Genomic DNA, 24,237 nt, shown 5'->3' with positions numbered 1-24,237 from the left:
GTGTTACATAACACAATGACGTTAGTTAATGTTCTTAATCAAAAAAAAAGAAATCTTTTTTTTTAATAATGAGGTCTCTGGGTCTGAAAAGACTAAAAACCATTGGTCTGTATGATTCAAACTGTTCCTGTTGTGTCATTCTGACTAAGAGAAACCTTAGTGTATTATTATCCTTATGTTTTTCCAGTCATGTAAAGAACCAAATCAAACAAGTTACTAGAGGTCAAAGTCCGTCTGCCCTCAAACAGCATTTCAGCTCAGTTTGTCCTCTTTTTTTTGCATGTGAAAGACTTCAAGGTAAGATTGTAGATTTAGATATGTAGTCTTTGTTTTATGGTGCTTTATATTCTAAAGATTTGTGATACTAAAAGGTTTTTAAGAGCTGTTGGCTTACATATTAACCCTGTGTGCTTACGCTGGTTTGTTTTGTTGATTAACTCATTGAAACTAATCAAACAGTGAGTCCAGATCAACCTCATATAAACAGCAGCACAGCCAGATGACACTGAATTCATAGCAGGTAAGAGCTTAACATCTTTTTTACACATATTTTCAATACATGTGATGTATTTTCAATACATTAATTTTGTCAGGAGTCTGTATTTTTATTATTATCTTGTATTGTTTTTAGGGGTGTTGAATTATCCTTTAGTAAATAATTCCTTTCTGACTTCTAAGAATCAGATGGGGCAACTTTTTTGAGGATACCTCTCTATGTATTTTAGGGTATATGGGTTCTTCAGTGAAAAGCAGCAGTCCCGTCACTACACATGTGCTGAATACTGGGGATGGGGTCCCAGCGGCAAGAATGGCCCTCAGTTTACACCGCCTGGATTCCCGCACGGCCATCTGGAACCTCATAACTATCGGGTGAGTAGACGTTATTGTTTAAAGATGAAGGGTGTCATTTTTGGATGTTTTTATACATTTCGACCAGGCTGACACAGTAACACTGGCTCAGCCAATGATGTGATTTTGGGGCGGGACTATCTGTTTGGCCAACCAATGAGAATTTTTTTATTTTTTTGTTCTTATTTAAAACAGCCACTGAATAGTCATACGATTAATAATGACCTACTGTCCAAAGTTTGGGTCAAATTTTAAGAGGTTTATTATTGAAATCCTGGACATTGGTTATGTTAAATACTGTGCAATGGATTATTTCAGAAGCACAAATGAGGATGGACGCTGTCCAGGACTAATAACCAGCGATGCCTTCACTCCAGGAATGTACAAGATCCGCTTTGAGACGGGCCAGTACTGGGAGAGTTTGGGACAGTCCAGCTTTTACCCATATGTTGAGGTTCGTAGGAATTATATGATGCGAGAGAGTTTGTATTTATGCAATCTAAATGTTATACATAACAGAGAAATGTCTCTGAATTCTTTATTTCTTCTTCATTTAGGTTGTCTTCACTATAAGCAATGCTGATCAGAGCTTTCATGTGCCACTGCTGGTCAGCAGATTCTCATACAGCACCTACAGAGGGAGCTAGTGAACAGCCAATGAAACAGACACACTGGATTCTCCAAACAGTGTTTGCATTTGTCAGGACATTCTTAAAAAATGTAACTTTCATGTGCAAGACAGATTCTCCAGGAAATCACCTCAAGCAGCAGCTTTCAACTTAAACACCCCAGCACGATTTTCTGAATGTTGTCGTGTTGCTGTTTGTTCTTTATTTTTTAGAATGATCGAAAATAGGATTTTTACCACTGTCACAAAGTTCTTAAAATACATATAAAAAACAAAATAAAATTCCATTTATTTAATTGTATGTTTGTCAAGGTTTGGATTTACTCGTATTTTTTAAAGACTAAGCAGTTATGTGATTTTATTTTTTCATGTTTATACAGATTTCCACATTTTATGACCTGAAAAGTATAAAAAAATAGCTGCTTTTAAAGTACAGACGAGACCAAAATGTACTGAAAACTAAAATATGACTTCATTTTCATAAGAACAAAAAAGGAGGACAGACAAAATGTTATAAACTGTTTCCTAACTTGACTAAAACAAACAGAATAAGGACTAATAATGATTAAAACTAACAAAAACATTTAACACAAGACTAAAACTAAAATCAATTGCAAAATAACACTAATAAAGTATTTAATAAATCAAAATATTGTGTTAAAGGTTACACATTATTTGTTGTTATTTTTGATGGAAAATAGCTAAAGCCTGCTCAAAAAGTCCAAATGTTGCTAGTTGAAAGCATTTTTATTACTTCATGTTATATTTACATTCTGCCTATATCGTCACTTTCGACCCTTTACATTTGTTTGCTTCTCTTCTACTTTCTGTACTCACATACTATATTTCAATACAGTATAAAATCCCAATGAATCTGAGAACAGAACAAACAGGAAATAGTGAGTCACTTCCCACTGTTGCTTTGCAACTAAAATCTATATTTCTAATCATAATGCAGTCTGACAAAATCCCAAAAGACAAAATGTGACCCTGTACCACAAACCAGTCTTAAGTAGCACTGGTATATTTGTAGCAATAGCCAAAACTACACTGTATGGGTCAAAATTATTGATTTTTCTTTTATGCCAAAAATCATTAGGACATTAAGTAAAGATCATCTTCCATGGAGATATGTTGTAAATTTCCTACCGTAAATGTATCAAAACTTAATTTTTAATTAGTAATATGCATTGCTAAGAACTTCATTTGGACAACTTTAAAGGTGATTTATTCAATATTTCGATTTTTTTGCACCCTCAGATTACAGATTTTAAAATAGTTGTATCTCGACCAAATATTGTCCTCTATTTTTTTTTTTTTTTTTTTAATTGACCCTTATGACTGGTTTTGTGTTGTCCAGGGTCACATATAAAGATAATAATTGTGCTGTGATTTACTTGTGCTATATTTACTCATAAAATGATTACTTATTTTTATATGTTTCTTATGTTTTTCCTCAACTGAATGCACTACTCCTCGCAGCCAGTCACTGAACAGAGCATACTTTTTGTATACTTTTCTACAAAACTTACTGTATGACAGATGGAGGCACCGGTGCGGTCACTTGCTCTTAAAATACTCTGTTATTTTTGTTCATACAGATAAAAGTAATACATCTTTCAAATCTGTTAAGACTGTACGTTTATTAGTGTGCGCTCAGAATAACGACGAAACATTGCGCTTTTGTAAAATAATGAAAGCAGACAGGATGCACTTTTTTGCCGTCTCAGCCTCTGTGAACTTAAGCGCGCTACTTGGAAACTCTATGTATACTTGCCTTACAGACATGAAAAATATAGCTATAGAGAGTGAAATGTCTACTTTTAAATGAACCAATTCAAATAGAAAACAAATATTGTCAGATTATGTAATCTGTATGAAACTACTGCGGAGATGACGAGTCAATGTCGCCGACTTCATCTCTTAAGCCGAAAACAAAGAAAGCACTAGTTTATCAATAAATTATTCAAATGTTAATGCAGTCTAACATTTTTTTTTTCTGAAAACTTTCAATTGTGTAACAAAAAAGAAAAAAAATGGAGATTGAACAACCTTGTCTAAACCCTTCAAATCTGACCGAATTCCCTTTTATTTAACTCTGTACAAAACTAAGCCAGAGAAACATTTCTATACATGAAACCTGAAACTGATAAACATAATTATGACAATATATGATTTATGTGTGATTTTATGTGATTTGAGGTATTTCCATAATAATAAACAATGTTAAAATGCTAGGGATTAGCTGCTTATAAAAATCTGAAAGTGTCATATATTTTAACAACATTATATGACCGAAATCCACATTAGATCACAATTATTACAGTCACTCAACAGTGGTTTAAAGTGAGTCATTTCTTGATGTATTTTGTCAAAAGAATTCACGGTTTGAACAGTAAACTATAAAGTGTCAAATTTCTAAATATGTATTGATCATATATCTAGTCAGCAACCTTTTCGTTTGGTCACCTTGTCATGTGTGCCCCTTGCCAAGAGAAAGTCAAACTGCACAAAAAAAAGCACAAAGCTGTTTTCTTTCAGACTGTTATGATTGGCTGAATGGCAAGCTGGCATCTGATTGGCTACAGAGTATGATGGACCCGTGTGAAAGTAGGCTGGCTGGAAAGTCTCCAAAATACACAACAGATACTAAGACAGACTAATAACAGAATTCTCTAATCTTCCACTGTTTATTAGAGGAATACATTTACAAACCATAAGAAACAAATGAATGCAGTTATCGGGGCAATATTGCCTCATGAATTTATTTATGCAAATTTCAAAACATGATTTTTTGCAGAGGCAAATGCATTTCATTTCTCTTTAAATCACCTTTACAAACATATTTTCCCTTAGTGGTCTTAATATTAGGTGTTTTCTCCAAACTGAATATCTGTTCCAATCATCACATAATCCTGTGCAAGAAACAATTTAAAAATACAGTTTTGATCACAGGGTCTTTCAAAATGATATAAGCCACTCATTTATCATAAAAAACCTATATTGACAGTATTTATAAAATATCACAACGTGAGCTTACTTTGAGAACCTCAACTTGAGGGTTTATAAAGCGTACCATGGTGGATCTAAGTAAACCAGGAAGTGGGAAATCTTTCGCTAAGTGAGCTGAGAAGGGTTGATGAGTTTATGAGTAAATAATCATGCCCATGTTACAAAACTACATCATGATTCATAATAGCAAAAAAAAACAAAAAAACTTTTACCTTTAATAATGGGAAAGAGGATGTCTTTTATGGCCATGTTCAAGAAACTGAGATTTGTGAACTGTTGATTAGAATCATTGTTTCTGATTAGACTTGATTTTATTTATTTACTAATATTTATTTATAAACACACTTTTAATAATGACTTCTCTTTGCTTTGTATACCTTAAATGTTTTGGTGTTCATACTCACATCAATTCTGTTCAAGAGAATATACAGTTAGTATTAATAATGTCCTTTTGAGATCATTATCACACTACACAAATACTCACTTCTCAAGGTTTAAAGCTAATACCAGCTTATCCTCTCTCACAGACACTTGAACACTGGCACTGCTTTCCTGTTGGTTGCAGGGAGACGTAAAAGTTACATTAGTTATTTAAATATTTTCCACAAAGGAACACAAATTAGTCTGTACAAATGTTTACATACCCTTGGTTCTTAGAACTGTGTGTTACTTTAATGCTCAAGGACTTTTGTTTGTCTCTTGCTGCAGTGAAGCTGCTCAGTGTTAATAAGAAAGTGAATTCTTCCCAACAGTGACTATATAGGGTACAACGGGGCTAAAGGCACCCCGAGTTAAAACCCACCTTTGATATTATTTTCCTCTAAACCACTAGATACAGGAATAACAGAAAATCATGGCGTTGAAAACATCCGTTTTTCAAGATACACGTGCAAATTTAGCTGATGCTTGGTTTGGCTGATGCTCGATCGCGGGCAGCAGCGCAAAGTTGATTCTGTGCTTACTTGACGTAATATTTGATGATTTTAAAAATGTTGTAGATTTAAAGGAGAAGTCCACTTTCAGAACAACAATTTACAGGTAATGTACTCACACCCGTCATCCAAGATGTTCATGTCTTTCTTTCTTCAGTCATACAGAAATTATGTTTTTTGAGGAAAACATTTCAGGATTTTTCTCCATATAATGGACTGATATGGTGCCCCAAGTTTGAACTTCCAAAATGCAGTTTAAATGCGACTTTAAATGCAGTTTAAATGTCGAGGAAGAAGGGTCAAACAATCCCAAATGCAGTTCTAAACGATCCCAGCCGAGGAAGAAGGGTCTTATCTAGCGGTTATTTTCATTTTAAAAAATACAATTTAAATACTTTTTAATCTTAAACGCTTGTCCTGTCTTTCTCTGCCTGAACTCTGTGTATTTTGGCTCAAGACAGTTAGGGTATGTCGACAAACTCTGATCGTATTTTCTCCCTCAACTTCAAAAATCATTTCAAAATCATCTTACATCATTGCAGAAGTACCGACCCAGTCTTTGCAAAGTGAACATGCAAAGAAGATCAAACACTCTTAACAAAAAAGGTAAAACAGCGATATAGGATGATTTTGAAGTTGAGGGAGAATAGAGATGGGAGTTTTTCGACATACACTAACTGTCATGAACCGGAACAAAAACAGAGGTTGGGATGAGCAAGACAAGATGAGCATGTGACATTAAAAAGTATATAAATTATATTATTTTTATGAAAATAACCGATCGTTTCACTAGATAAGACCCTTCTTCCTCGGCTGGGATTGTTTATAACCGCATTTGGGATCGTTTGAAGCTGCATTTAAACTGCATTTTGGAAGTTCAAACTCGGGGCACCACATCAGTCCATTATATGGAGAAAAATTCTGAAATGTTTCCCTCAAAAAACATAATTTCTTTACAACTGAAGAAAGAACGACATGAACATCTTGGATGACAAGGGGGTAAGTACATTATCTGTAAATTACTGTTCTGGAAGTGGACTTCTCCTTTGAGTAGCAAATGAGAATCGCTAAAATTCTTGAATATATCTTGAGACACAGGTCTTCTTAAAGAGGTCCTATTATGCTCTTTTACAAAGTCTTGATTTTGTTTTGGGGGTGTACTAGAACATGCTTTTAGGCTTGGTGGTTCGAAAAACGCATTATTTTTCACATAATTTTCATTATTACAATACCTTTCTCCCAGCCTGGCACAAATGGCTCGATTAGTTTCAGGTTTAATGAAGGCCCGCCTTCCGAAAAACAAAATGTGTTGTGATTGGATAGCTGTAACACTGTGTTGCGATTAGCGAACAGCTTAGACGGTGTTTCAGTACTGCCACACCCCTTGCCAAAGCAGTTACTGCAAGCTAGATTAAAGTGATTCTTACATTTTAAATATGGATATTTTTCTAAAAAACACATCGATTCGCTACAGGAGGCTTTTATTAACCGCTCAGAGCTGTGTGAGGCACTTTCTATTATTATGATGGATGCATATTATTGGACTTGTTTTGGACTGACGAGGAGAAACACCCGTCTATGCCGTTCTAAAGTTTGGGAGTGCCAGGATACATTTTAATATAACTCCGATTGCATTCGTCTCAAAGAAGGAAGTCATATACACCTAGGATGCATGGAGGGTGAGTACATAATACGCTACAGTAGTGTTGGGTCCAATCGTCAGCCTGCCAGATCGCCAATACATAATATTATTGTTCTAATTTATTTAATTATTTACATATTTAGTTTCATTGCCCAAAACCAGCTCCAGCATAAGGCTAAAACCAGCCTAACATTATCAAAGAACATCATCACTGATTTGATGCAAGTTTATGCATTTTAAAAAAACTCTTGCGTTATAAGTGAAGCTATCTACACTGTATGATGAATAAATCTCTTACCACACACTTCACACGTCTGTGGCGCATTACTGCTCTGAAGCGGGCACTCTAGTCAGTGCTTGGGCTTATACCTGCTGCGCTGTGGCTCGTTGAAGTGTCTCAGAAGTACGGTGGCCGAGAGAGCTCAACGCGCTGCAACTTAAGAAAACACATGCAAACAGAAAAAACGACAACAAATTAAGAAAACATCTTCATCATTTTGACAACACAGGCGCTGCAAATCCTTGCAACGCAAACACAAATACGGAAACGCGCTGCAAATTCTCACAACACAACCAAACACTGAAAAGCGCTGCAAATAGCACGGACCACAACGGAAATGTTTCAGGGGGACCTCAAAAAGTGACGGACCTGGCTGAGACCTGAATTTTGACCTGATTTTAACCATTAATAAAGCGTTGAATTTTTTTTCGTGAACTTTGAACATTATATTTATTTGCATGTATTTATTTATTTATTTGCAATTAAGTTAATAACGTTTCACAGTTAAGTGTGTAATTTGTCAGATTAGTCCAATAATATCCAAAAGACCAATGAATCTATGATCAGGATGTTAAACAAAATAATCAGGTCTAGATATTGAACATTTATTTTTCTATTGCCCTTATGCTATTTCATTTTGGACTGGCTTTAAAATAGACATAACAAAGAAATTAAGCAAACCCCTTAATTTAGATTTTCATGATATTTTACTTTGTTTTCAAAACCCCTCTTTTTCTGATAAACAGGTTTATATTATAAATCTCTTAATTATCTTAGCAAAGTTTTATATTCACAAGTTAAAAGTAAGTCAGAAGAAACCATTATCTCATTACCCTCTGAATTATGAGATCTCAAAATAAGAAGCTCATAAAAACAAAACAAATTTTAAAGCTTTTCAAATGTATGTAACTGCCCTGGAATTTACTTTTTCTTTCTTTCTTTCTTTTTCTTTCTTTCTTTTGGTATGTTTGTGTTCATTTTGGGTGTTTTCTCCATGCTGTTATTTATTTATTTATTTTTTTGCAGTTGAATTTGCAATTTGAAATGTTGCCTTGTTTTTTTGTTCGATGATGAAACAGAATCATAATAATAAATAAAATAAAATAATAATAATCAGGTCTCAGCCGGGACTTTTTGAGGTCCCCCTGAAACATTTCCGTTGTGGTCCGTGCTATTTGCAGCGCGTTTCTGTGTTTGATTGTGTTGTGAGAATTTGCAGCGCGTTTCCGTATTTGTGTTTGCGTCGCGAGGATTTGCAGCGCCTGTGTTGTCAAACTGATGAAGATGTTTTCTTAATTTGTTGTCGCTTTTTTCTGTTTGCATGTGTTTTCTTAAGTTGCAGCGCGTTGAGCTCTCTCGGCCACCGTACAGAAGCCTCTCTTTGTGCTGCATCACTAAAGTTAGGCTAATTCCCCACCTCGTCCCTACACCCCCCCCCCATACATTTGAATTTCCGTAGGTGGGATTTATTTTAACGATATTCTAATGGGGCATGTTGTGACATCATAACATGCAGAAAACATACGCTGGAAAGGGATTTTTTAAACGAAATATCTCGCTTTGGAGTGGACTTTGAGATTTGTAACTTTGTAGATCTTTTTTTATGCCTAAACATACACATTGACTAAAATTCAAAAAGTGAAAAAGCATAATAGGACCCCTTTAATGATTTTCAGTTTTGTTTAAGATATGTAAGAATATGTAAAAGTATGGTATTTGGGGTAAAAAGCACTCCCTCTGTTGGGGCTAAAGGCACAATAATTAACATGATTAATTAATAGATGGCTGACTTTTCCATTTGTTGACATGACATTGTTAGATTCAGATGTTAAATATCATATATTATGTTGGGTGTAGGGTGGTTACGATATAACGGTCTATCGTGGTTTGAACATGCACGGTTATCGTACCATAAACATTAGCATATCTACTGTTTAAAAAAAGAGAATGAAAAAAAAAAAAACCCAAGCGACAGGCAGCGACAAAGCGACACGATCCCATTCATTTCAGTGGAGCGCTGGTGATTTCCAGCAACAAGTGCGACAGCGAGCTACAGCAACCATTGGTGACCAGATGGGGCGTGTCCAGCGACAGGACAAAGTTCAGAATCCCTCAATTTTATGCAAATGCAGAGCGACTTTAGGGAGCGACAGCCAATGGGAAAGAAGACGGTAGAGCTAATGTGATCATTCTCCTCTCAGCCGCAGATAAACATATGCAATGGAAAAAAGTAGGCTCTGCTTCTCATTCTTTTTTGTTTGTATGTACAGATTTAATTTATATTTATATTATATTTAGTCTTTTGCCTTTTTATTTATATATAAAAACCATGAACATGAGGCTGTCCTTGAGAACAGATCCAAATTGCAAAAAAGCAAAAAAAAAATGTGGATGCAAAGTGGCAGCAAAAGCAAGCAATACATTCAACATGTTTGATCATATTCGCGGACACCATCCCTCTGTGCAGATTAAGGTTTCACATTTATAACAAGTTATAAGTAACGTTAAAGCCCGTATGATTTCCGTGATGCAGAAGGAATCCCAGTGAAGTCATGAACATGGAATTTACAGTTTAATGAGGATGTCATGTAAAACGTGCAATCTGATCGATGGATAAATCAGAAGTAGATATGATATGTGTCTGTGAATATTAAAGCGCAAAGAGACTGCTATATAAATAATCTGCTTGTTTCTGCATGTCTCGGACTGGCGCCGTTTTTTATTTTTAATACATTTATGAAGTTGTGACAATTCTGTTTTTGCTTTGTCATTATGGTGTATGGAGTGTGGACTGACGTGGGAAAAAAAGTCATTTAAAGCAGTTTAACATAAGGCACCAACGTAACAAAATGTGGAAAGTTTAAGGGGTATAAATACTTTCACAAGGCACTGTACATACACCTCAGCTAAATTAACCCTCAACTGTCCCTCCTCAGTGACTCACCAGATTGAGGATGAAGAGTTGAGTTAGTCTGTTGCCAGATTGGACAGCTGTCACTGTACTGAAGATCTTAAGAATCACATTGTTGGGTTCAAATTGAATGTCAGGTTCCTTTACTGTCTTTACCTCCAGCTCCAACTTCAGATCAGGGTATTTTTCAGAAATCTGAAAAAAAAGAAGGTTATTGAAATTGGTGCTTTGATGGTTTTGTACAAAGAAGCTCTTAGTCATCTTCATTGTGAAGTTTATATTTTGTGTTCGGTGTGGAATTATTTAAATAGAATGACAAAATGTTCATACTTGAGGAACGAATGCTCCAAATGTCGTGGTGCTGAGACGAATCGGAGAAACAGAAGGGATCTAAATATATATAAACAAAAGCTGTTACTGTTTGTGTCTGTTACTGTTGTCTAAAATGAAAAGTGTAGCACTAAAGCAATTTTAAATCTTTTCCCAACAGCATTTAAAAAATGCATTTTTGATAATTTTCACAAAATTCTGATGGTCCACAAATATTTTGGTGCATGAAAAAAAAATCCTTTTATTGTTGCTTCATGCATTCTTTTTCTCAACACTTTAATGTGGACAGGTAAAAAACAATATTTTCCAGAAAAAGCTAAGAAACTTGTGTTCTGCCTGAATCAGAATCCAAGTTGATCACTTCCACCTAGATCGACATTTCATTCTGTAACGTTAGGCATTTTTGATTTATATGCTGTTTAATGCTTGATGATCGCGTTATTTCTGCTTACATACACGATCGCTTGTTTCTGTTTTTTTCTCTGTGGTATGATCCAAATGTTCAGTACTATATCAGATGATTTGTAATAGTGCCTCCTAACGTACACCAGTAAAAATGGTGGGGAAAGAGTCAATGGACATATAATCCTCAATTGATGAATAGGTAAAAATAAGATGAAAAACAAGATAAAATGATGAAAAACACAAGGTAAAATGATGATAATTGTAACCCTGGACCACAAAACGAGTCATACGTAGCATGGGTGTATTTGTAGCAATAGCCATGTGTGGGTCAAAATTATTGATTTTTCTTTTATGCCAGAAATCGTTAGGATATTAAGTAAAGATCATGTTCCATGAAGATATCTTGTAAATATCCTACCATAAATATATAAAAACTTAATTTTTATTAGTAATATGCATTGCTAAGAACTTCATTTGGACAACTTTAAAGGCGATTTTTGTTTTTTGCACCCTCAGAATCCAGATTTTCAAATAGTTGTATCTTGTCCAAATGTTCTAACATCAGTGGAAAGCTTATTTATTCAGCTTTCAGATGATGTATAAATCTCAATTTCAAAAAATTGACCGTTATGACCGGTTTTGTGGTCCAGGGTCACAGTTGTGCGAGTCCTTGGTGGCTTTATACAAACATACATACTGTATACAGCCCTTTACTTTTGTAATCTAAACAGTAATTGTGCATCAAAAACAGACAAGCCACTTTTTTATACAATCTCTACTAATCTATACTTGCAAACTGACAGCTGATTGACAGCTTGTGTCATTTGAAGCTCACCATGTCATCAGTGATTGTGATGTTGAAGACACCAGTGTTGTGGAACACCGAGAATGCTGAGTTGATGGTGAAGGCAGATATTGCAACGCAGAACATTTTGCTGTTCAGCGAAGTGCATGAGACAGCAGTGGAAGGGAAGCGAGGTTCTTGAGTGCGCGGAGTGTTGTAGAATATGCCCTAAAATTGAGCAAATTCAGCTGTAAAAAACATTTCAACAAAGAATTTGTGACATGTTTTAGAGTAATGTAACGTGCCGATTGTTGTGTTACGCTTTAGAATGAACTATAACTAAATCGAAATAAATTTTACCTTAAGTCCTAACTCAATGCTGGTATCAGTGATGTCAACAGACCTCAGCGAGTAGTCTATTGCAGCATATTCATTTATTGTAGCTATAATTTAAGGGTCACAACAGAAACAACACATTTTTTGAATGTTGTCATGAAAGATTTTTCATACTCATTGCAGTCATTGGTTAATAGTGTTTAATCATAGCACCATTCATTGTTGCCAACTGGGTGTTTAAATTGTCAAGGTAATTTTCCAGCAGGGGGCAGATCTGAAACACAAATTGTATTGACATAGAATGAATTCCTGGCATTTGGTTTATGCTGGTAACTGTGAATGATAAGCGAATATCCTACCTTTCTTGCAATATACCAGCGCAAACCCCAATTTGAGCAGGAAATAATTCCCTTAACACAACTGTCAACACAACAACTGTGAACACAGTAATTAGCTGTAAGCTAATGCTAATACACTGGGGACACAAACCAGAACATTTTAGGATTTATCTAAATGTATAACTCAAATTTACTATTATAATAACAATTAATGATGCATAATTTCATGCAAGAACCCTAAGCCAAACCCTAATCCTAACCCTAACCATTAGTAAGTGTTACAGTTGTGTTCGGTTCCTCGTAGTTGTCATGAACTTTGCGATTGTTTTCCCATGTGTTCCCCGACATGGTTTCTGTCTCCCCCTTGATTGTGTCATTTGGTTCACCTGTTTCATATTAATTAGCCTCAATTGCCTTTGCATTTACCGTAAGTTCTAGTCTGTCCAGTGTTTCCTCGTCTGGTATTGTGTACATCCATTGTCTGTGTGTGTCACCTGCCTGCACTCAAAAAAATATTTCAGCCCTTAACTTAATTCAATTACGTACAAAATTTCCATGCATTTAGATTACATAGTTTTAATTTAAACAAATCAATTAAACTCAATGTGATTCAAATGCATCAGTCTTACGTAAATGAAACAGGTAAAGTTGATGTAATAGTTCCCAGTGTTAAACAAACCCTGCTCAGTGTTCATGTGTTTCCACACTACAGAGTGTTCAAGTAGCATTGACACAGTGTTGGAGTTAAGGAGATCATTATGTCACGATTGACCAATAATGATGAACACCTGTTGTTTACAAGCAGAATCACCGAAGGAAAGAGAAACACAAGAATCAGCCACAGCCAAAGATAAAATTAACTTAAATAACTGAAGACATTAAATCTCTGATTAAACAACTCCACAAACAACATTACAGTTTGACTTGATTTCTGTCGTATATCCACAAATATTATTTGAGAACGTCTAAACAGAGGTTTAGATGTTTTATTTTAAAAAATGTTTCATTTGACCTCACCATCATGGCGAACAGGGTTTACTTTAGTTGGGCTCTTGACCCTTGACTTTCTTAGTATGGTTTTTTTTTTTGTTCTTTGGTTGCTGTAATTGTGTTCGTAGAGCACATTTGTATAACGCAAAAAAAAGGGGTCCTTATTAAGTGTTCTTGGTTAATTATTATTGATGTTGTAATCATTGTCAAGTGGCCTGATTTGCTGATATTGTTCAGTGGTTTACCTCTTAGTTTCATTATATTTACAGTAGTTGTATGAACTGTTACTATTACTACTTTAAGATCTCCAGTGTTACTTAGACACACACAGACATCAAGAATCAGCATATGAATCTCAACAATGGTGACATTCAACAGCTGCATGCTGGGAGTCATGGGTGAGTTTTATAATCTGCTGTTACCCAGCATGCAGCTGTTGAATGTCACCATTGTTGAGATTCATATGCTGATTCTTGATGTCTGTGTGTGTCAAACTGGTGCTGTAGATTTAGTGTATAAAATAAACATCCATAATAGTTCATACACCTGTTGTAAACATTATGAAAATAATAGACTGGATGATAATGATTTAACAAACAATAAAAATTAACCAAAAACACCTAATCAGACTTCTTTTTGGCTTTTTATTTTGTTGTAATAAATGTGCTTCATACACATAATTACAGCAGCCAAAAAAATTAACATACAAAAATCAAAAGTCAAGAGTCCAACTAAAGTAAACCCTGTTCGCCATGATGGTGAGGTCAATTGAAACTTTACAAAAAAATTAAAAAAATAAAACATCTAAACCTCTGTTTACACGTTATAAAATAATATTTGTGGATATACGACAGAAATCAAGTCAAACTGTAATGTTGTTTGTGGAGTTGTTTAATCAGAGATTTAATGTATATTAAATTTATTATATTAAAGTTCATTTTATCTTTGGCTGTGGCTGATTCTTGTGTTTCTCTTTCCTTCTGTGATTCTGTTTGTAAACAGCAGGTGTTCATCATTATTGGTCAATCATGACATAATGATCTCCTTAACTCCAACACTGTGTCAATGCTACTTGAACACTCTGTAGTGTGGAAACACATGAACACTGAGCAGGGTTTGTTTAACACTGGGAAATATTACATCAACTTTACCTGTTTCATTTACGTAAGACTGATGCATTTGAATCACATTAAGTTTAATTGATTTGTTTAAATTAAAACTACGTAATCTAAATGCATGGAAATTTTGTACGTAATTGAATTAAGTTAAGGGCTGAAATATTTTTTTGAGTGTAGTGAGTACACTCACTTCACGTTAAAATAAAGTGTAACTATTGTTACTGAACATACTAACCCAGAATTAGCTAGTTATTATTTAGCTGCTATTGGTGATGTGGCGAGCTAAATGCTTTTACCCGTTCTGAAGATCGACATCCAAACGCCCAATGTTTGCTGTACATTCATTTATTTTGAATGTTGGGTGTTCATCCCTTTTTACTGCAACAAAGGCACTGATGGAAAGTGTATCCACAGTCAGATTAGACGGACCAAAAGTGTGTCTGTGGAGTAGCAAAAACAACAGGGCATTATTTCCTCTCCAAAATCCTCATTTAACGAATTACCTTCATGTATTAAAGAGTTGGTTCACCCAAGAATGAAAATTAGCCCATTATTTACTCACCCTTCAGGCATCCTAGGTGTATATGACTTCCTTCTTTCAGATGAATCCAATCGGAGTTATATTAAAAATTGTTCTGGCTCTCATACACTGAAAAAAATGTTATGTTGAATTTACTTAATTTTATTACGTCAAGGGGTTGCACGAAATAAATTTATCTAAATCCAGATATATTTTTTAAGTTGAGAGAATTTATATTTTATAAGTTGAGTTTACTTATATTTTATAAATTGGTTGTACTTATATTTTATACATTGAGTTTATTAATCTCTTTTTTACAGTTTGACTTGATTTCTGTCATATATCCACAAATATTGTTTGAGAACATCTAAACAGAGGTTTAGATGTTTTAGACAAAAAAAAAAAAAGTTTCATTTGACCTCACCATCATGGCGAACAGGGTTTACTTTAGTTGGGCTCTTGAGCCTTCACTTTCTTAATATATTTTTTTGTTCTTTGGTTGCTATAATTGTGTTTACAGAGCACATTTGTTAAAAAAAAAAAAAAAACAAGGGAGGGCCTTATTAAATGTTCTTGGTTAATTATTATTGATGGTGTAATCATCATCCAGTGGTCTGATTTGCTGATATTGTTCAGTGGTTTATCTCTTAGTTTCATGATATTTACAATAGTTGTATGAACTCTTACTATTACTACTTTAAGATCTCCAGCATTACTTAGACACACACAGACATCAAGAATCAGCATATGAATCTCAACAATGGTGATATTCAACAGCTGCATGCTGGGAGTCATGGGTGAGTTTTATAATCTGCTGTTACCCAGCATGCAGCTGTTGAATGTCACCATTGTTGAGATTCAAATGCTGATTCTTGATGTCTGTGTGTGTCAAAGGGACACTGTAGATTTCAAGGTTTAGTGTATAAGATAAACATCCATAATAGTTCATACACTTGTTGTAAACATTACGAAAATAATAGACTAACCACTGCATGAGATCAGTGCATCAGACCACTGGATGTTAGTGATTTCCCCACAAATAAAAATTAACCAAAAACACCTAATCAGACTTCTTTTTGGCTTTGTTATTTTGCTGTAATAGATGTGCTTCATACACATAATTATAGCAGCCAAAAAAAAAAAAAAAAAAATCAAAAGTCAAGAGTCCAACTAAAGTAAACCCTGATCGCCATGATGGTGAGGTCAATTGAAACATAAAAATATATATATATATATATATATATAAAACATCTAAACCTCTGTTTAGATGTTCTGAAATAATATTTGTAGATATATGACAGAAATCAAGCCAAACTGTAATGTTTGTGGAGTTGTTTAATCAGAAATTTAATGTATATTAAATTTATTATATTAAAGTTCATTTTATCTTTGGCTGTGTCTGATTCTTGTGTTTCTCTTTCCTTCTGTGATTCTGCTTGTAAACAGCAGGTGTTCATCATTATTGGTCAATCGTGACATAATGATCTCCTTAACTCCAACACTGTGTCAATGCTACTTGAACACTCTGTAGTGTGGAAACACATGAACACTGAGCAGGGTTTGTTTAACACTGGGAAATGTTACATAAACTTTACCTGTTTCATTTACGTAAGACTGATGTATTTGAATTACATTAAGTTTAATTGATTTGTTTAAATTAAAACTATGTAATCTAAATGCATGGAACTGATGTATGTAATTGAATTAAGTTTAGGGCTGAAATATTTTTTTGAGTGTATATGGAAATTAAATGAAACTTATTTTTTTCTAATTACTTTTAATTGAATGAAATTAACTTGTTTTAAACAAGGGCAGTGAATTTGAAAATTAATAATAAAAAATAAGTAGGATTAAATAACACATTAAAATCAGTGAAATTAACCAGATAAAAACATGTAACATTTACAAGGGGTCAGAATCATTTTTTTCAGTGTATAAATGACTTACAACTGAACGTTATTATAAAGTGTTACCAAAAAAACTGCCATGATAAAGCGTGGGAGAGGCAAAACAATTTTTAATATAACTCCAGTTTGATTCATCTGAAAGAAGGAAGTCATTATACACCTAGGATACATGGAAGGTGAGTACATAATGGACTCAATTTCATTTTTGGGTAAACTAACTAACTTGAGGGTGACATCCAAAAACTTTTGCAACTGCCAGATTTACCATTTTATTGTTATATACTGTATATGTTATATATATTATATATATATTCCCCCAATAATTTAGGCTTGCATCTTGCAAAAGAAATTGCACAAGATTTATTGTGTTATATACATATATATATATATATATATATATATACACTGCCCTCCAAAAGTTTGGAAATGCCCTAGAAAAGTGGGGTTTTGGACAATATTGGCATGAATCCTTTTTAATTTGTGATAATTTTGCACTGATAAGGGACAACACAAACTACGAAAACATATTTTATTACATAAACAGTTTGTACATAGAAAAAAACCCTACATTTTCGATCCATCAAAATATCCAGCATTAGCAGCATTGTATTCTAAACTTAATTGTCAATCAATTGTTGAAGCTATTAAGGTGTGCTGAATCTTTTAAAACCTGGGCCAAGTTTAAACCAGTAACCAGGCATTACGGCTGGCAAAGGGGCATGTCTGACTTTGACATGTATATATTGCCATTATTATGTCATCAAAATGAAAATTATTATTGCTGGTCTTCAATGATAATGTCAAGTTACTTTAATGTATTTGCACCAAAAAATGATAAGGATTTATGCTGATATCGTCCAAAATCACACTTTGCCAGGGGTGTTTCCAAACTTTTGGAGGGCAGTGTATTGCTACTTTTTCTAATGATCTTCTTTGATCAAGATTAGTGATTTGAGCATTATACTTACACCCTTCTATCTACTGTCACATTTCCAGACATGTAAATGTTGGCACTAACTTCTATTCTGACTCCAGTTCCACGAACAAACGTCTGCACTAATTTAAAATTTTCCAGGTTATAAATTTTCAATCTGTCAGGAATACAAATACTACAGATAAACACAAAGGCTTGACAACATTATTTTGCAGGACAAAATCGTAGGTTTGGTATCTAGTCTCACCCTTTAGCAATATACTTCAGACGTCCTGTACCTTCTTGGTCTGGAATTTCCATATTTAAGAGCACCTGCTTGATAATAGGGGATACAGCTGCCAAAACAAACAAACAAACTATTTTTTTTTCATTGTACAAGTTTCAAGGTGATGGTTTTCTGTTCTCCCTTAAAAACACAAGTATTTAAAAAAAAAAGAGATCTTCATCCATTGTTTGATGAGATTGTAAGCATGATATTTGAACCACATAAATATTTTGCTCCATAACATCATTAAAACACAAACATGTTCAAAAGCCACATAATGAATAGTCAGTCACAAAATAACATATAAGTGCAATAGTATTTATTTACTAAGCTCCCAAAAAAGTGCAAAAATCACACTGATGGACCTACTGTAGATAAAAACCAAAGAGCAACTCTATTTATACTATATTTATACAAACTTCTATTTATATTTATGGGATATTCTTAATAATCAGAACTTTTTATGGGATAGTAACCACTGTAACAAAATAGCCCTGAGGATTAAAGATTTTATAGAAAGACCAGCATAAACCAGCAAAGGACCAGCTTAAACCAGCATCAAACCTACCTACCAGCATATGCTGTTTTTTTTTTTTTTTTTTTTTTTTTTTCATCAGGGAAGCCAAACACACCAAATAAGCCAAATATGCCAAATACAAGCCAAACACAGCAAACAAGCTAAACAAGCCAATCATGCCAAATGTGCCAAACACAGCAAACACAAGACAAACAATCCAAACATAAGCCAAACGTGCCAAACACTGTAAGTTTTATTTTATTTAGCACCTTTTTGCAAACTCAAGGTCACTTTACAATATCAAAACAGATAAACATGACAGCAGACAGAGAAACAAAATACAGATAAACATGAAATTCATGACATAAATCAGATCATAAAGTCAAAGGTCAGAGAAACAAACCAAACATATGCCAAACACACCAAACAAGCCAAACATGCCAAACATACAGTTGAAGAAGTTTGCAGAATCTGCAAAATGTTAATTATTTGACCAAAATAAGACGGGTCATACAAAATGTGTTATTTTTTAAGTACTGACCTGAATAAGATATTTCACATAAAAGATGTTTAAATATAGTTCACAAAAGAAAATAATAGCTGATTTATAAAAATGACCTTGTTCCAAAGTTTACATACACTTGATTCTTAATACTGTGTTGTTCCTGAATGATCCACAGCTGTGTTGTTTTGTTTAGTGATAGTTGTTCATGAGTCCCTTGTTTGTCCCAAACAGTTAAACTGCCTGCTGTTCTTCAGAAAAATCCTTCAGGTCCCACAAATTGTTTGGTTTTCCAGCATGTGTACACTCAAAAAAATATTTCAGCCCTTAACTTAATTCAATTACGTACAAAATTTCCATGCATTTAGATTACGTAGTTTTAATTTAAACAAATCAATTAAACTTAATGTGATTCAAATGCATCAGTCTTACGTAAATGAAACAGGTAAAGTTGATGTAACATTTCCCAGTGTTAAACAAACCCTGCTCAGTGTTCATGTGTTTCCACACTACAGAGTGTTCAAGTAGCATTGACACAGTGTTGGAGTTAAGGAGATCATTATGTCACGATTGACCAATAATGATGAACACCTGCTGTTTACAAGCAGAATCAACGAAGGAAAGAGAAACACAAGAATCAGACACAGCCAAAGAGAAAATTAACTTAAATAAATGAGGACATTAAATCTCTGATTAAACAACTCCACAAACAACATTACAGATTGACTTGATTTCTGTCGTATATCTATAAATATTATTTCAGAACATCTAAACAGAGGTTTAGATGTTTTATTTTTTTAATTTTTTTTTTAAAGTTTCAATTGACCTCACCATCATGGCGAACAGGGTTTACTTTAGTTGGACTCTTGACTTTTGATTTTTTTAATGTTAGTTTTTTTGGCTGTTGTAATTATGTGTATGAAGCACATTTATTACAACAAAATAAAAAAGCCAAAAAGAAGTCTGATTAGCTGTTTTTGGTTAATTTTTATTGTTTGTTAAATCATTATCATCCAGTGGCATGATGCACTGATCTCATGCAGTGGTTAGTCTATTATTTTCATAATGTTTACGACAGGTGTATGAACGATTATGGATGTTTGTCTTATACACGAAATCTACAGCATCAGTTTGACACACACAGACATCAAGAATCAGCATTTGAATCTCAACAATGGTGACATTCAACAGCTGCATGCTGGGTAACAGCAGATTATAAAACTCACCCATGACTCCCAGCATGCAGCTGTTGAATGTCACCATTGTTGAGATTCATATGCTGATTCTTGATGTCTGTGTGTGTCTAAGTAACACTGGAGATCTTAAAGTAGTAATAGTAACAGTTCATACAACTACTGTAAATATAATGAAACTAAGAGGTAAACCACTGAACAATATCAGCAAATCAGACCACTTGAGAATGATTTCAACATCAATAATAATTAACCAAGAACACTTAATAAGGACCCGTTTTTTTTGCGCTATACAAATGTGCTCTACGAACACAATTACAGCAACCAAAGAACAAAAAAAAACTATACTAAGAAAGTCAAGGGTCAAGAGCCCAACTAAAGTAAACCCTGTTCGCCATGATGGTGAGGTCAAATGAAACATTTTTTAAAATAAAACATCTAAACCTCTGTTTAGATGTTCTCAAATAATATTTATAGATATATGACAGAAATCAAGTCAATCTGTAATGTTGTTTGTGGAGTTGTTTAATCAGAGATTTAATGTCTTCAGTTATTTAAGTTCATTTTATCTTTGGCTGTGTCTGATTCTTGTGTTTCTCTTTCCTTCTGTGATTCTGCTTGTAAACAGCAGGTGTTCATCATTATTGGTCAATCGTGACATAATGATCTCCTTAACTCCAACACTGTGTCAATGCTACTTGAACACTCTGTAGTGTGGAAACACATGAACACTGAGCAGGGTTTGTTTAACACTGGGAAATATTACATCAACTTTACCTGTTTCATTTACGTAAGACTGATGCATTTGAATCACATTAAGTTTAATTGATTTGTTTAAATTAAAACTATGTAATCTAAATGCATGGAAATTTTGTACGTAATTGAATTAAGTTAAGGGCTGAAATATTTTTTTGAGTGTACTTGAACCCTTTCCAACAATGATTGTATGATTTTGAGATCCATCTTTTCACACTGAGGACAACTGAGGGACTCACATGCAACTATTACTGAAGGTTCAAACACTCACTGATGCTCCAGAAGGAAACACAGCATTAAGAACCAGGGGTGTAAACTTTTGAACAGAATGAAGATGTGTACATTTTTCTTATTTTGCCTAAATATCATATTTTTTAAATTTAGTTCTGCCCTTCAGAAGCTACAGAAGATACTTGCACATTTCACAGAGGACAAAATAAGTTAAATTTACCCTGATCTTCAAATTAAAAAAAGGTTTTCACCCCACTCTTAATGCATTGTGTTTTCTTCTGGAGCATCAGTGAGCGTTTGAATCTTCTGTAATAGTTGCATATGAGTCCCTCAGTTGTCCTCAGTGTGAAAAGATGGATCTCAAAATCATACAGTCAGTGTTGGAAAGGGTTCAAATTCAACAAAGGGTTTATAAATTCAACCATTATTTCCTCTTATGGACTATATGTATATGTAAATGTGCTTTATGTGAAATGTCTTTTATCAGGTCAGTACTAAATAAAAATAACATGCATTTTGTATGATCCCTCTTATCTTGGTAAATTAGTTAACATTTAGCAGATTCTGCGAGGTGTATGTAAACTTTTGACTTCAACTGCACAATTTTGAACCTAGCTACTGGGTTTTAAAAAAACCTTAAATTGAAATTAACATTAACTGAAATAAAAAGAAAAAGAAGATATATATTTTTTTTACGAATTTATTTCAGCTAGATACCATAGCAAAATTTCTCATTTTCGTTTAGTTTAACTTGATGTACTAAAATAACAAACTAAAACTGAAATAAAACATATAGACATATGGGTCCCACTTTATATCTGGTAGCCTTAACTACTATGTCACTATGTTACTACTATGATACAGTGCGCTTATTGTGTACATATATGTTTTTACATTGTACTTATATTTTTAAAAATACCTGCATATAATTACATCTGTAATTAATTTCTGTAAAGTGGGACCCATTTTAAACTAATTCAAAATCTTAATAAAAATGCTAAAAGTATCACAATGATAATAAAATAACACTGTTTCTGTAACGCCAAGCCAGCAGAGGGAGCCCTCACCCCAGTACTGCCTGCATGCTCCCTCTGCTGCTTCTACTGTCACTTCCTGTTTGGCAGTATATAAGGACTCACCATGTGCTTGCACCTTGTGAAGTATTGCTAGTTTATCTGCCTTACTGAGCGTTGTGTTTACTCTGTTGGATTTACGAGTTTTTGGATTACCCTTGTTTGGATTTGGTTGCTTGTTTGAACTGTTATCACGTTTGGACCTCACGCCTGCCTCTCGACCACGATCACCGGTTAGCCCTCTCTGTTTGTTTGTCTCTCTGGACTATTATCACGGCTCTGAACCCAAGCCTGTGTCACGTTGTCGATTACTGGATTACCCCTTTACTCAGTTTGCCTTTCTGGACTGATTACCTGGCTATCGACCCATTGCTTGCTGTATGTTACTGTGTTTGTCTTTAATAAACAACTGCATTTGGATTCAAACCCTGCTTCAGCGTCCTACGTTACAGTTTCCAAATTGAGCTTATATTACAAAACGGCAGTTATTTTTATTCCTTTTTTTATTTGCACGTCTCAAGGGTTACTTGGAGAATTTTTTTCTTCTCTTTCAGGATCTAGGTATTGTTGCAATGTTCTGATTTTAGGCCATTTTCCACATCTGATTCGATTTTGTTATTCTTTGTGTGCTTTAACTATGAATTGTTAATATTGTAACAAAATGAAGTGGATTGGTGAATGTCACCACTGCAATGAGAGCATGAATGGATATGTGATGTAACATTTATGCAATATCAGTACAAAAGCTGTTGCAACCAGTGACAAAGCCTTCTGCCATAATCATACTTTAAGATTTACTTGAAATATCACACAGCAGTGCCATATTTTGGTCAAACTTACCGTAATCAAGTCCCCTCTGAGTAAGTCTGACTTTAACTCCAGCATTGTTACCTGTAACCACTGGGGCCAGAGTCAACAGAGCTAGAGCACACCAACAGAACACCATTTCTTCACAGACCTATGAGAGAGGCATATGGGTTTTTAGTGTTTTTAGAACTTTTTAATTACATATTTTTTGGTTACAATTTTTTTTTAAAAGATGATTTTACAGTGTAATTACACAAATAAGTACTGAACAATATTAACTAATAATTACTACAATAAAAATAATTGTAGGGTTAGGGTTTGGTTTAAGGTTAGGTTAGTATAGCTGTACTGTAGTCAACAGTTCATAAGTAAATTGTAACTATGTACATGTAACACGTAACTATGTCACCTTAAAATAAACGTACCCTAATTTTCAACTGCTAAATGGTGTAATCAAATAAAAACATTATGTTTTTCTTTTTTATACTATGTATGTAAAGAAGTACTCACAGTTTTTACTCTACTACTAACAACAAATGTTACAATGTTTCAAATTCTAAAAGACATTAGAGACAATACACGCTTACCTGAGGAGTCGTCCACTATGGAAAGGCAGTACTTACTGTATAAGAAAACCGTTATTGAGCAGGAATGGTGGACATCTTTATATGTTGGGGTGTTAAGATAAATCCTGCTTCCATCTTCAGGTTTTTCATATACATGTAGGTTCTTTGCATTTATCCCAAGGTATTACAGTTTGCATATTTGCATGCTGTATCTAATTCATGTAAATCAACAGTAAAGTTTTTACTGGTTGTGTTAAGATAAGCCCTGCTCCTGTCTTGATGTTGTATTCTGGTTTTCAGTAACTTTGCACTCCATGCAAAGCACTCAAGTTCAAAATGATTAATGCAACTGTCATATTTACCTTTGATGGCTCCACCAGTTGTCTCTTAACCTGACCAATCATGTAAACC

The 24,237-nt window shown here is 34.1% G+C and overlaps 2 protein-coding genes across 3 annotated transcripts; one reads left to right on the top strand and one right to left on the bottom strand.

Moving 5' to 3' along the window:
* Positions 1–211: 211 nt before the first annotated feature.
* On the top strand, positions 212–1,778 carry urahb (urate (5-hydroxyiso-) hydrolase b). Of its 2 annotated transcripts, XM_051099042.1 has the most exons (5): positions 212–297; positions 460–520; positions 726–870; positions 1,168–1,303; positions 1,407–1,778. In XM_051099042.1, exons 3-5 carry the CDS (start codon positions 731–733, stop codon positions 1,494–1,496), a joined length of 366 nt encoding a protein of 121 aa, XP_050954999.1. In that variant the 5' UTR covers positions 212–297; positions 460–520; positions 726–730; the 3' UTR covers positions 1,497–1,778. The 2 variants fall into 2 exon arrangements, with proteins under 2 accessions (XP_050954999.1, XP_050955000.1); XM_051099043.1 differs by lacking the exon at positions 212–297 and having other exon boundaries at positions 320–520.
* Positions 1,779–4,171: 2,393 nt separating this feature from the next.
* LOC127156282 (bactericidal permeability-increasing protein-like) lies at positions 4,172–23,927 on the bottom strand. The gene is made up of 16 exons (XM_051099036.1): positions 23,848–23,927; positions 23,294–23,411; positions 18,164–18,251; positions 17,951–18,073; positions 14,852–14,995; positions 12,469–12,544; positions 12,323–12,383; positions 12,134–12,216; positions 11,825–12,001; positions 10,585–10,644; positions 10,288–10,449; positions 4,974–5,041; positions 4,867–4,900; positions 4,702–4,762; positions 4,518–4,603; positions 4,172–4,392 (listed from the first exon to the last, which is right to left on the bottom strand). Exons 2-16 carry the CDS (start codon positions 23,397–23,399, stop codon positions 4,345–4,347), a joined length of 1,377 nt encoding a protein of 458 aa, XP_050954993.1. The 5' UTR covers positions 23,400–23,411; positions 23,848–23,927; the 3' UTR covers positions 4,172–4,344.
* Between the last annotated feature and the right edge of the window lie 310 nt (positions 23,928–24,237).

The sequence above is a fragment of the Labeo rohita genome, chromosome 25 (assembly GCF_022985175.1).
Source record: "Labeo rohita strain BAU-BD-2019 chromosome 25, IGBB_LRoh.1.0, whole genome shotgun sequence".
Taxonomy (NCBI): Eukaryota; Metazoa; Chordata; class Actinopteri; order Cypriniformes; family Cyprinidae; genus Labeo; species Labeo rohita.
The sequence above is the reverse complement of the archived record's forward strand: the minus strand, read 5'-3'. Positions and strand labels throughout refer to the sequence as shown.